Source organism: Lithobates pipiens, unplaced genomic scaffold (genome assembly GCF_037356315.1).
Source record: "Lithobates pipiens isolate NorthernLeopardFrog02 unplaced genomic scaffold, aLitPip1_a1.2 Scaffold_8, whole genome shotgun sequence".
Lineage (NCBI taxonomy): Eukaryota > Metazoa > Chordata > Amphibia > Anura > Ranidae > Lithobates > Lithobates pipiens.
Window position 1 is genome coordinate 486,584,439 of NW_027507903.1, and position 13,157 is coordinate 486,597,595.

Below are 13,157 nucleotides of genomic sequence, written 5' to 3' on the forward strand. Positions count from 1 at the left end.
CACATGAGGCAGTAGCCAATGAGAGGGAGAACAGGCAGCTAAGTGGGACGGAGGGAGATTTGGGTAAAGGAGTTGGGCTCGGTAGGGCGGTTTGTCCTGGCAATCAATCATTTCTAGAGAGGGCGGGATCTCTTTGTATACAGCAGGAAGTACTGATCCATTGTGTACACATGGACTCTTTAGAGAAGTGAGGCGGGGTGTTATCACCCATAGCAACCAGCAGGTATTGCTTCACAGCCACTGACTATATCCCTATGGCAGACAGCAGCTATCGTCTGTAGACATTGTGTTTCTCATAGCAACGAGGTGGAAGAGCTTCTGATAGTTGTCCCCATTTTTAGATTTCCTCTTACTTCCTTTACCAGTGACAACTGTCAGTTTGTGGATCTCCCACCTCTCACTCTATCAGGGACAGTGGTCAACGGAAAGGTGAATCTGCCCAGTGGGGTCACACAAAGAGACAAACCTGGTAGGGCTTTTAACCCCTTCACACTCCAATCTATAGAAGAACAGCTTTGCCATTAGGCTTTAATGTTGAATCTTTTTTCAGATTTGGGACCTGCTGTGAAGAGCCGTCACCTTCCTGCAGCCATTGGATATCGGATGTTTGGTTGCTCCTGTGTATGACCCATCCTCTGCACCATCTCACCATGTGGTACCCAACTGGCCAGGATCTGACTGCTCATGCCTGCCAAGAAGCGGACTGCTTGTAACCCGCGGAAAGGACGCCTCACCTTCCTGGAGAGCCCACAGAAGGGTTCCATTCATGAGTATGGCACGGCTCCACCGAAGGCAGAAAACCCTGTATGTGTGCCCACCAAGCCCTTGGGTGACAACGCATCCATTTCTTGGGTAAATTTGCACTTGATCATACAAAGACAAATGGAATATATATCTGATTTATTTATTTAACATTTTGGATAGAGTAGGCAGTGCCAGTACAAGGGGTGGGCAGAGAGGGCACTTGCCCTGAGTGCAGTGTTAATTTGTGTGAAAAGGGGGCGCTGGGAGCATCAGATGATTCTTCTACCTGTCAGATGGAAGTGGCTGTCATTCTCCTCCTCCTCTGTTCTAGCCACTTCAACTATGAGTTAAAGTGGAGGTCCATCCTGAAAAAAAAAAAAAAACAACATAAAAAGGCACCAAAAAAAAAAAAAAAATGTACTTAGCAGAAATGGCTGTTGCTAGGCAGTAGGGATGAGCTCCGGCGCGTTCGCATGGAACACGTGCAGAGCCCACCAGGAAGTCGGGGCAGCGCTGTGCTAATCACAGGCAGTGAGACATTGCCCGATCTCTGGAGCCGCACATCAGGCAATGTCTCACTGCCTGTGATTAGCGCAGCGCTGTGCCGACTTCCTGGCGGGCTCTGCACGTGTTCCATGTAAACACGCCTGAGCTCATCTCTACTAGGCAGATTGTCCAAATCTGCCACTTTCTATTCCGCCGTAGTCTTCATTCTTCTTCTCCTCGCGCTCTGTTCTGGGACCTGTGTGTATCCCAGAACACAGCCGGCCATTCACAAAGCGCCGTACAGTAGGAAACGGGCATTGAAGCCGCAGTGGAGCCTGCTTCCCTTAGTTCGAATGACGGCGGCGGGACCCGATCCGATGGACAGGTAAGGGTGCTTATTAAAAGTCAGCAGCTACAGTGTTTGTAGCTACTGACTTTAAAAAAAAAAAGAAAAAGTTTTTTAGCTGGAACTTCGCTTTAACTGCGTGGTCTTGCTCTCCTTCCCGGTGTTTGTTTAAAATGTTACTTTCACTTTGCTCCTCCGATCATTTCACCTTCCCCCCCCCCCCCCCACACCCCCCACTCCCTCTGCCTGCTCATTTCTCCCAGTACTATCCTGCGATTAGACTCTCCTTACACCGATCTTCCTGCCCATCTCCTCATTCACCTTCTCTCTTCTGATCTCTACTCACCTCCACAGCAAACCTCAGTGCAGCCTCCCGATCTCAGCGCTGGACATGCTACAGGCCCCCTTTCCATTACTGCTTACTTTTTATTTTTTCCTATTCTGGAACTATCCTGTGACCATCGCTCACCTCGCACATTCTCTGCAGCTATTTACTCTGCTCTTTATTAACACTGCAGAGGCTCATTCACTGTACTGCAGTAACTGGCTTATTTTCACACTGGAAAAGCCAGTCACTGCAATGGCACATATAGAATACAATTCATTATTTGTGCCCCTTCCAGTGCAATGCAGCCCAGAGGTGATAAAATGCAGACATGCTGAACAGGCCCTTACTACCCCACCGCCTTCATGTTTTCACTATTTCCTTATCCCTGATTCCACTTTTTTTTTTTTCTATTTATAATTCAAATGTTATCACTTAGGGCCAGTTCACACTAGTAGCGGTGAAAATGTGCTGAAAATCCGCATCTAATTCGCAAACCTGTTCATGCAAACTGATTACGCAGTAATATTACCCCCTCAGCACCTATCAAACACCAGCAATGCTATTGGTATTGGGGTAGTGGTGGTGGTGCCCTGGGCACTGGATGACCTTGTCCCGGCACCGAGAGTAGGGAACACAGAGAGAAATACTTAGATTCTTTTTAGGGGGGCCTGGATGGTATAAGAGAGATTTCCTCTCACTTCCTGTTGTGTTGTCAGGAATAGAAGTGAAGGGAAATCTCTTCAAAGGCACACATATGGCAAAAAATAAGCTCACAGGTTTTACCCCTTGGTTTTTCTTTTTTAAAGCCTTATTAAAAAAAAAAAAAAAAAAAAAAAGTTTTGGCTCTACATAGACTTTATAACCTGCAGCTCTGTTAGGCCTCATTCACACTGATGTACTTAACCACTTCCAGCCCAAGGCCGTCATATGACGTCCTTGACTTTCAGTGGGAATATCTAAATGATGCCTGCAGCTACTGAAGGACCAGCCCACATATGTAAACGCCTTTCAAACCACACATGTGAGGCATCGCCACGTGCGTTAGAGTGCAAGCATCAATTCTAGCACTAGACATCCTCCGTAACTCTCCAAACTGGTAACCTGTAAAAAAATATAAAGCGTTGCCTATGGAGATTAAGAACCAAAGTTTGGTGCCATTCAATGAGTGTGCGCAATTTTAAAGTGTTACATGTTGGGTATCTATTTACTCGTGTAACATCTTTCACATTATATAAAAAGTTTGGGCTAACTTTACTGTTTATTTTTTTTAATGCATGAAAATTCGTTTGAAAAATTATTGCACAAATACCATAATAATAATAAAAAAAAAACATATATAATGTTAGGGCCGGGTTTTGAGTAATTTTCTAGGGGAAACCCTTTTTTTTTTTTTAAACCTTAATGCATTCTGCAGCCTTCTCAGCACCCCCTAATTACTTACCTGGGGCCCATCTCTCTCCAGCAATGTCCACAAGTGTTTTAGCTGTCCAAGACTCTCCTCCTGATTGGCTGAGACACAACAGTGGCACAATTGGATCCCAATCAAAGTCAGTTAGCCAATCAGAAGAAAGAGGGGGCCGGGTCGGGGCTCTGTGTTTGAATGAACACACAGAGCTATGACCCAGCTCAGTTGCCCCCATAGCAAGCTGCTTGCTGTGGGGGCACTCAACAGGAGGAAGGGGTCAGAAGCAGGAGGGGGGGGGAACCTGAAAAGAGGAGGATCTGGGCTGCTCTGTGCAAATCTACTGCACAGATGATTTTAGGATTACATGTTTGTTATTTTTATTTATTTTTTTAAAAACGAGAATTTACATTCACTTTAACCACTACAATACTGGGCACTTTCGCCCCCTTCCTTCCCAGCCCAATTTTCAGCTTTCATCGCTCTAGCGCTTTCAATGACAATTGCGCGGTCATGCTACACTGTACCCAAATAAAATTTTTATCATTTTGTTCGCACAAATAGAGCTTTATTTTGCTGGTATTTATTCACGACTCCGTTTTTTATTTTTTGCGATATAAGCGCAAAAAAGCGGAAATTTGGAAAAAAAACAATATTTTCTTTTTTCTATTTTAAAAGAAATGCAATAAAATCAAATTTTGTCATAAATTTAAGCCAAAATGTATTCTGCTACATGTTTTTGGTAAAAAAAAATTCCGTTAAGTGTATAATAATTGGTTTGTGTGATCACGGACATATGTACGCAAATGATCATGTACATATGTGTGCAGGTGATCACGTACATATGTGTGCACATAATCATTGGGACAAGTGATTTTAGTGGGACATATGTGGGGGACATGTTTTTATTATTAGGGACATGTGTTTTTATTTTTTGGGGACATGTATGTTTTGGGGACATGTGTGTTATGGGGACATATGTGGGGACTGTGTTTACACTGTGTGGTGTGTTGTGTGTTTACACTAGACTGAAGATCAGTGAGTAAAAAGCTGTAAAAAACAGCTCATACTCACTGATCATCAGCCGGCTGCAGCAATCTGCTCTCCTCTCCTCAGCGATGACTTCTGTGTGAGGAGAGGAGGAGCCGATTGCCTAGCAACCGGCTGTTTGTTTACATCACATGACGGCCGTGATTGGACACGGCCGCATCGGGATCGCGCCGCTGCGCGGGCACGCGCGCGCGATCCCGCTCCTCCTGATGGACGTTCCTGAACGTCCTATCAGGAGTAGACGGCTCCCACCCGGCCGTATATGTGCATTGGCCGGGTGGGAAGTGGTTAAAGGGGTTGTAAGCCCTAGTTTTTTGTTTTTAAAAAGAAACCTGTCATACTTAACTCTACTGTGCAGTTCGTTTTTCACAGAGTGGCCCCGGTCCTCCTCTTCTGGGGTCCCTCAACGGCGCTGGTGGCTTCTCCCAGCATCGAGTGTCGACATTGAAGACACGCTCTCCTTGGTGGACACCCGTACGGGCACGCTCCTGAGTCCCGCACCTGTGTCCATTCAGACAGAATGCAGAACTCGGCCCCAGTGCCACATCATTGGATTTGATTGACAGCAGTGGGAGCCAATGACTGTGCTGCTATTAATCTATCCAATCATGACACGAGACACCAGGTAGAGCTGGTGTGCGCGTTCCCAGCCAGAGAAGGAGCGGGGTCAGATAAGTAAAGAGGGGGCTCGGGGGGGGCTGCAGCAGAAGGTTTTTTACTTTAACCACTTAAGGACCAGGCCTCTTTTTCAGATTTGGCGTTTACATGTTTAAAACATTTTTATTTTTTTTGCTAGAAAATTACTTAGAAAAAAAACAAAATATAATGTTTGGGGGTTCTAACACCCTAGAGAATAAAATGGTGGTCATTGCAATACTTTTTTTCACACCGTATTTGCGCATTAATCTTACAAGCACACTTTTTTTGGGAAAAAATTCACTTTTTTGAATAAAAAAATAAGACAACAGTAAAATTAGCCCAATTTTTTTTATATTGTGAAAGATAATGTTACGCCGAGTAAATTGATACCCAACATGTCATGCTTCAAAATTGCGCCCGCTCGTGGAATGGCGTCAAATGTTTACCCTCAAAAATCTCCATAAGCGACATTTAAAAAATTCTACAGGTTGCATGTTTTGCATTACAGAGGAGGTCTATGGCTAGAATTATTGCTCTCGCTCTACCTATCGCGGCGATACCTCACATGTGTGGTTTGTCCGCCGTCTTCATATGTGGGCGCTGCTCACGTATGCGTTCGCTTTTGTGCGCAAGCTCGACGGGGGGGGGGTTTAGAAATTGTATTTTTTTTTTTTTTACTTGATTTTAATTATTTTTACTTTCATTTTTAATTAATGACATTGAAAAAAATATACCTTTTAATATACCTTTTAAGAGGTATGGGCGGAAGTGACGTTTTGGCGTCGCTTCCGCCCTCCTATGGTATAGAGACGAGTGGGGGCCATCTTAGCCTCACTCGTCTCCATACCCAGCTAGGAAGAGGACCAGATCGCCTCCGCCGCTACCGTCGGCTCCGGTAAGCGGCGGAGGGCACGGGAGAACGGCGGGAGGGGGGGCGGCACCTCTCCCGCCGCTGATAACGGTGATCTTGTGGCGAACCCGCCACGAAGACCACCGTTATCGTACACAGGACCGCCTCCTGTAAAGAGGGATACCTCGGTTGTGGCAGCACCCAATTGGCACCTTTCAGGGGGGAGGGGGGTGCAGGTACCTGTACAGTACAGGTATCTGCACCCACTTCCAGCATAGACATCTGCAGAATATATGCCCCTTTCTGCAGATATCTACGCCCCTTTCCGAAGGTCCCCCGCTGTCTGCTGGGAAACACACGGATCCCAGAGACAGCGGGACCATCCTTATTGCGCAGCGCGACTCGCGCATGCGCAGTAGAGGACCGGGAAATTATCACTTCCTGATTCCCATAGCCAAGATGGCGGCGGCAGCACCTGAGACGATCGAGAGATTGGCTTCGGGTGCCGACATCGCGGGCGCACTGTTCGGGTAACTGTCATTATTTTAAAAGTCAGCAGCTGCAGTATTTGTAGCTGCTGGCTTTAAAAAAAAAAAAAAAAAAAAAAAAAACGGCGGACTCCCCCTTTAACATTGTTTCTAAAGTAAAAACTTTTTTATTTTTTTACCATAAAGGGATTAACCACCTAATTTGCTGGGATTTTCTGATCGGAGTAAGGGGTCGATCCCGACCCCCCCCCTTACCACGTGATCAGTTGTCAGCCAATGACAACTGATCATGTGATGTAAACAGAGCCGCTAATCAGCAATTTTGTTTTTCTCCTCGTGCTGGTAGCGCGAGTAAATATAAAAAAAAGGCGGTCGGCGGCGGCTGTGAGTGGGACATCCGTCCTGATCGTGGAGAGCCTCTGCAGAGGCTTCTGTGCCACCTACCAGTGCCCACAGTGCCACCTATAAAAGTCGCCACCAAAGTGCCTCATCACCAGTGCCACCCATCAGTGCCGTCTTATCAGTGCAGCCTTATCAGCGAATATCAATGAAAGAGAAAAGTTATCCGTTTGCAAAATTTTATAGCAAACTATGAAACAAGTTTTCTTAAAAATTTGTGTCTTTGTTTAGCAAAAAATAAAAACCCAAGTGGTGATTAAATGCCACCAAAAGAAAGCTCAATTTTTGTGAAAAAAATGATAACAATTTAATTTGAGTACAGTGTAGCATGACCGCGCAATTGTCATTCAAAGTGTGACAGCGCTGAAAGCTAAAAATTGGTCTGGGCAGGAGGGGGTCTAAGTGCCCAGTAAGCAAGAGGTTAAACTATATTGTTTTACTTTAAAATAACAAACCATTATACTTCACCGCTCTGTGTCGTGGTTTTACACAGAGCAGCCCTGATCCTTTTTCATCTTGGGTTTCCTGCCAGAGTTCCAGGCTCTTCCCCCTGCTGAGTACCCCTATAGCAAGCAGCTTGCTATGGGTGCACCCATATGGGCTTGCTCCCCAGCCCTGTGTTCTGTGTCTATTGACACAGGCCGCAGGACTTGGCTCGGCCCCCTCACCACTTGCTTTGATTGATATCAGTAGGAGCCAATGGCTCGCACTGATTTCTCTGAGCCAATAAGGGGGGAAAGAGCAGACAGAGCCCTTGTGATAAGAGAGTGGGGGCATGGCTTACAGGCGCTGTGTGTATTTATGGATGCACACAGCCCAGCTCTGAAGCATTAGAATAGGTGCTTTTACAGCACCTGGCTTGCTAAGGAGGCACCTGGAGGAAGGAGGAGCAGACAGTGCCGGCAGGGAATGGGAAGATTGGGGCTGTTCTGCACAGAGCAGGTAAGTATATTTTTAATTTTAACTTTATCCCACCGGCTGCACACATACAGTAGGTAAAATTAGTATTGAACACATCACCATTTTTCTAGGTGAATATATTTCTAAAGGTGCTAGTGACATGACATTGGCACCATGTTGGTAACAACCCATGCAATCCATCCATACAAAAGAAACCAAAACAAATACGTTCAGAAATGAAGTTGTGTAATAAAATGGAATGACACAGGGAAAAGGTATTGAACGCATGAAGAAAGGGGGGTGCAAATAGGTATGAAAAGCCAAGACCATCTGAAATCTGACAGCAAGTAGAAAGCAATCCTGCCCCCTGTCAGTGCAAATTAGGATCAGCTGGTTCAGTCCCAACTTATGGCCTATAAAAAGGTGTCTCATTACCAAGGTCTCACACAAGAAACATCTCATGATGGGTAAAAGCAAAGAGCTCTCTCAAGACGTTCACAGCCTTATTGTTTCAAAACATACTAATGGCATTGGTTACAGAAGGATTTCTAAACTTCCAAATGTTCCAGTGAGCACTACTGGGGCCATATCCAGAAGTGGAAAGAACATAATTTGACCATACACCGGCCACGAGCAGGTGCTCCTTGCAGGATTTCTGACAGAGGAGTGAAAAGAATTATCAGAAGTTGTCCAAGAGCCAAGGACCACTTGTGGAGAGCTTCAAAAAGATCTGGAATTGGCAGGTAAAATTGTTTCAAAGAAAACAATAAGTAATGCATTCAACCGCCAGGGCCTGTATGCACGCTCACCAAGACTCCATTGCTGAATTTAAAGTTTGATGCTCAACATTTAGACTGTGAAATACTGTGAGAATATAGTCTGGTCAGATGAGACCAAAATTGAACTCTTTGGATGCCAAACCACACATCATGTTTGGAGGGCAAATGGCGCTGTACATCATGCCAAAAACCCCCATACCAACAGTGAAGTTTGGAGGTGGAAACAACATGGTGTGGGGGTGTTTTTCAGCACACAGTACTGGCAAACATCATATCCTTGAAGGATGAATGGGAAAAATGTACCAAGACATTCTTGATAAAAATCTGCTGCTATCTACCAGGGTGGACATTTCAGCAAGACAATGATCCCAAACACAAAGCCAAGGAAACTCCTAATTGGAAGAACTAAAGATCAGAGGTAATAGAAGAGGCCCAAGGGACCTTCAAGACTTGAAGACTGTTTGTGTAGAAGAATGGGCCAAAATCACACCTTAGTAATGCATGTCACTAGTTTCTCCATACAGGAGGCGTCTTGAAGCTGTTATTACCAACAAAGGGTTTAGTACGGAGTAATAAATACATCTCAGTTAGCGTGTTCAATACTCTTTCCTTGTGTCATTCCATTTTATTACACAAGTGGTCCCATTCATGTCAGGTGGATTTCAGCGGCTGCACAGAGATTGCTCCCAGTTTGGTGATCTGCAGTCACACAGATGTCAAACGCACACTGTCTGCATTGGGGGACCTAGACCTGCACCCCACAGATATCAGATTGTGAGCAGTGGCTTTGTCTGTGCAGCTGCTGAATTCCATTTGACATGAATTGGACTGCATGCATGTGCATCCGGTGCGGGCAAACTGGGTCCTTAGACCCTATTCGTACGTTTAGCATTTTGTAGCTTGAAGCTTCAAAATGCGGCAGAAAAAAAATCAATTATTCTCTATGTAGTTGTTTTAAATCTCCACAAGTTGCCTGAGGCTGGGTTCACACCACTGCGGCAGCGAGAACCGGATGTGATTCGCACCGCACTGCAGTGCAAATCACATCCGATCTCTGTGCGATGCGAGTTCAGCCATACAGATAGTATGGCTGAATTTGCATCGCAAACTCGTAAAGGACCCTTTTTTTGGTCCGCAGCAGAATCGGATCGCATGGGTGTTCAAACCATGCGATCCGATTCCTGTCCGAGTTTGCAGATCACACTGCGATATGCGAACTGATCTGGGGGTGTCATTAAGGTTTCACTGACACTCCCAGCAGTCCGCATAGGGCAGTGTGAACTGCCGGCGGGAGGCATGCGATGCGGTAAAACGCTGCAGATTCGCGGCGTTCCCGCATCACTCCAGTGTGAACCCAGCCTTAAGCTCAAATGTTCTGGAGCTTTTTTTTTGTAGCTTGCATTGGGCAGATCGGTGTGTTTTTTGAAGCGTTTCTTGTTGGAAAAGCTTGATTTCATAATTTTAGTGCATTTTTCTGCTCAAATGCAATAATTAAATGAAAATAAAATAATATAAATTTTATTAAATAAAAAAAAAAAAAACAACCCTTAACCCTAATAATTAACACATAAACCTTAAAGAGGAAGTAAACCCAACTGGTTTATACTTTCTTTATTCCCCTGCAAAGTAAAAGCATAATGGGCTAGTATGCATCGCATACTAGCCCATATTGTGACACTTACCTGCAAACGAAGTATGTGATGTGAGGCCACATCCATCTTCACCCCACTTCCTTCTGGGGCTGTGGACTTCGGCTCTGTGACTGTCCGGAGTCACGAACCGCCAGTCACGGCACACGCTGGGGAAGAAACAGAACGGAGGGCCGCCTCTTCACTGCGCATGCGCCAATGACCTCATCGGCACACTACAAGGTAAATATCTCCTAAACGGTGCACGTTCAGGAGATAGTTTCAGTACATATAAGTAAGCCTTATTCTAGGCTTACCTATGTGTAAAAATGTCTCGGGGGGGGGGTTTACAACCACTTTAACACTAATAGCCACTATCCCTAATTTTAACCTCTAACCTTAACCCTAACCTAACAAAATAAATAAATAATAAGTAAGTAAATAAATTAACCCCTAACCATGAAACCCTAATATTAACCCCTTACAAAAAAACAAACAAATAAAAGCAGATTAAAAAAACTGAAAAACATAGCAACAAATGATGAAACAGATGATATTTCTCTCTTTTGGCTAATTAAAAAACGCCAAAACTCAAAAACGCTTTAAAGACGCGCATACAAACGCGTGACAATATGTTCAAAAACACGACGCTCAGCTGTGCACGCAGCCTCACACAGGTACGCTTTAGCATGTCTGTGTAAACGAGGCCTTATCCATGCAGCATATGGGGGGGGGGGGGGGGAAGTAAAGCTGGGATCTAATGCCTGTGTATACAAGCCTGTACCCTCAGCTGTCTGATAACTGACTGTATCCTCCTCACACATATAGGTGTCTCCACAATTTGATCAGACTGTTGAACTGCATTTCCCAGCACGACGTCGCCTCCGCCACACATCCTCCAACACCACTTTACAGAGCCGCCCTGGAGACACGAGTCGGAATGCACTCAGAGCGCCAACAAGGAAACAGAGTGTCTGTAAATTTCCTTCGTTATCGTTTACCAGTCAGAACACAACCAGTTTAATACAAACTCAGTCGTTCTGTGCCAGGAGGAGGCCCAAGCAAAAGCTGGTTTTGCAAACCCCCATGCCGGAATCTCCTCCTCAACGTTCATGTGATAACACTGCAAGCCCACCAGATATAAAGACTCCAGATGCAAGTCCGGCACAAACAACAATGCTGGCGCCTGCCACAGCTGACCTGCCAACACCAGTCTCCAGGAGAGACACCACACAGGACGCAGCCAACACCCCCCAGGGAAACGGGCAGGTGCTGGCAGAGGATACCCCAGAGCATGAATACGGGGTCCGTGTAACATGGAGGAGACGACGGGGACTAATGAAATACTTGGAATCGAGGGGCAGGCTACAAAGTAGCCAGGTCCAGGTGAAGTTGTAAGACTCAGACCTCTGTAAATAGAATTTATGAACTCCTGGTGATGAAATAGAAATGACTAAAAATACTAATGTTAACAAAAAAATTATATTAAATTTACAAATGCACTTGTTTTCTAAACTGACTGATACAGTTGTCCTCAACCCAGTAACCCTTAACTTCCAAGGATGGCATTATCAAAATTTGTCTTTGGAATGTCGCTGGTTTTCAGAATCCTCATTGCTCAACTCCTCTTAGTTCTGAAATTGCTAGGTGATCGGTTCTCTTGATGTTTGGTTCCCTTTTTCTTAAAGGTTAAATGTATTTACCTGTTTTGTAGGGATGCACCAATACTGGTATCCGTATCAGTGCTGATACCAAGCATTTGCGCGAGTATTGGTACTCGTGCAAATGCTCCCTATACCGAAACCAATACTTTGCGATGCGATTTGCGTTTAAAACAAGATAAATGGCCGCAAATCTCACTGCAAAGAATCGCATGCGATTTGAATAGGAATATGGCGCGATTCCTGTCAGAATCGCATGTGCTATCCCCCTCCACGTGTGTGTGTGTGAAGGGAAGCACTGTCTAGTGGGTAGTTTATTAAAATGTTTTAACTCACATTAAGTACATATATGGTCAAATGCAAAATCTGCAGCGTGTCCCAGTCCTGCCGATTTATAGCAAATCACTGGAGGGGATGCAGAGGCAGTCGGCCCCCAAGCTGACATCACTTCCGCCCTGTACCCACAGGGATCCCGGAAACTTCTCCTACAACCCTGTGAGCACCTCCAGTGGCCGGGATTTGCTATCGTTGGCCACACTGGAACACTTATGCAGATTTTGCATTTGACCAGATATGTACTTAAGGTGAGTTATACATTATTAAAAAAAAAAAAAGAAAAAATGTATAACTCGCATTAAGTACATATCTTGTCAAATGCAAAATCTGCATAAGTGTTCCAGTGCGACCAATGATAGCAAATCACAGCCACTGGAGGTGCTCACAGGGTTGTAGGAGAAGTTTCCGGGACCCCTGTGGGTACAGTTTAGTACAGCTAAGTGATGTCAGCTTGGGGGCGGACTGCCTCTGTATCTCCCCCAACGATTTGCTATAATTGGCAGGACTGGGACTGCAGATTTTTTTTTTATTTGACTATATATGTATTTAATGTGAGTTAAAACATTTTTAACCACTTCAATACCGGGCACTTAAACACCTTCCTGCCCAGACCAATTTTGAGCTTTCAGCACTGTCGAACTTTGAATGACAATTGCGCGGTCATGCTACACTGTACCCAAATGAAATTTTTATCATTTTTTTTCCCACAAATAGAGCTTTCTTTTGGTGGTATTTGATCACCTCTACGGTTTTTATTTTTTGCGCTACAAATAAAAAAAATACCGAAAATTTTGAAAAAAAAATGTTTTTTTTTGTTTCAGTTTCAAAACTTTGTAAATAAGTAAGTTTTCTCCTTCGCTGATGGGCACTGATGGGGCTACACTGATGGGCACTGATAAGGCGGCACTGATGGGCACCAATGAAGTGGCACCAATGAAGTGGCACTGATGAGGTGGCGGCACAGGTGGGCACTCATAGGCGGCATTGGTGTTATACTGTACTAATGGATGCCAATCAGTGCCAAACAATAATGCATGCCAATCAGTGATGCCCATTGTGGGCACTGATTGGCATCCATTATGGGCACTGATTGGCATCCATTGTGCTGACTGGCATCCCTG

At 44.9% G+C, this 13,157-nt stretch overlaps 1 protein-coding gene across 3 annotated transcripts; it reads left to right on the plus strand.

The window, feature by feature from the left end:
• The first annotated feature begins 29 nt into the window (after positions 1–29).
• On the plus strand, positions 30–11,554 carry RHNO1 (RAD9-HUS1-RAD1 interacting nuclear orphan 1). 3 transcript variants are annotated; one of them, XM_077468979.1, is made up of 4 exons: positions 30–223; positions 366–469; positions 551–852; positions 10,868–11,554. In XM_077468979.1, the coding sequence occupies exons 3-4, from the start codon at positions 685–687 to the stop codon at positions 11,435–11,437; spliced, it is 738 nt and encodes a 245-aa protein (XP_077325105.1). In that variant the 5' UTR covers positions 30–223; positions 366–469; positions 551–684; the 3' UTR covers positions 11,438–11,554. The 3 variants fall into 3 exon arrangements, with proteins under 3 accessions (XP_077325105.1, XP_077325104.1, XP_077325106.1); XM_077468978.1 differs by having other exon boundaries at positions 30–469; XM_077468980.1 differs by lacking the exon at positions 366–469.
• Positions 11,555–13,157: the final 1,603 nt, after the last annotated feature.

Excerpts from the sequence above, each read along its gene's own strand:
- RHNO1 (XM_077468978.1), top strand. The coding sequence starts at position 685 with ATGCCTGCCAAGAAGCGGACTGCTTGTAACCCGCGGAAAGGACGCCTC. Across the intron at positions 853-10,867 it reads ACAACGCATCCATTTCTTGG|GTGTCTCCACAATTTGATCA; the intron begins GTAAATTTGCAC and ends TCACACATATAG.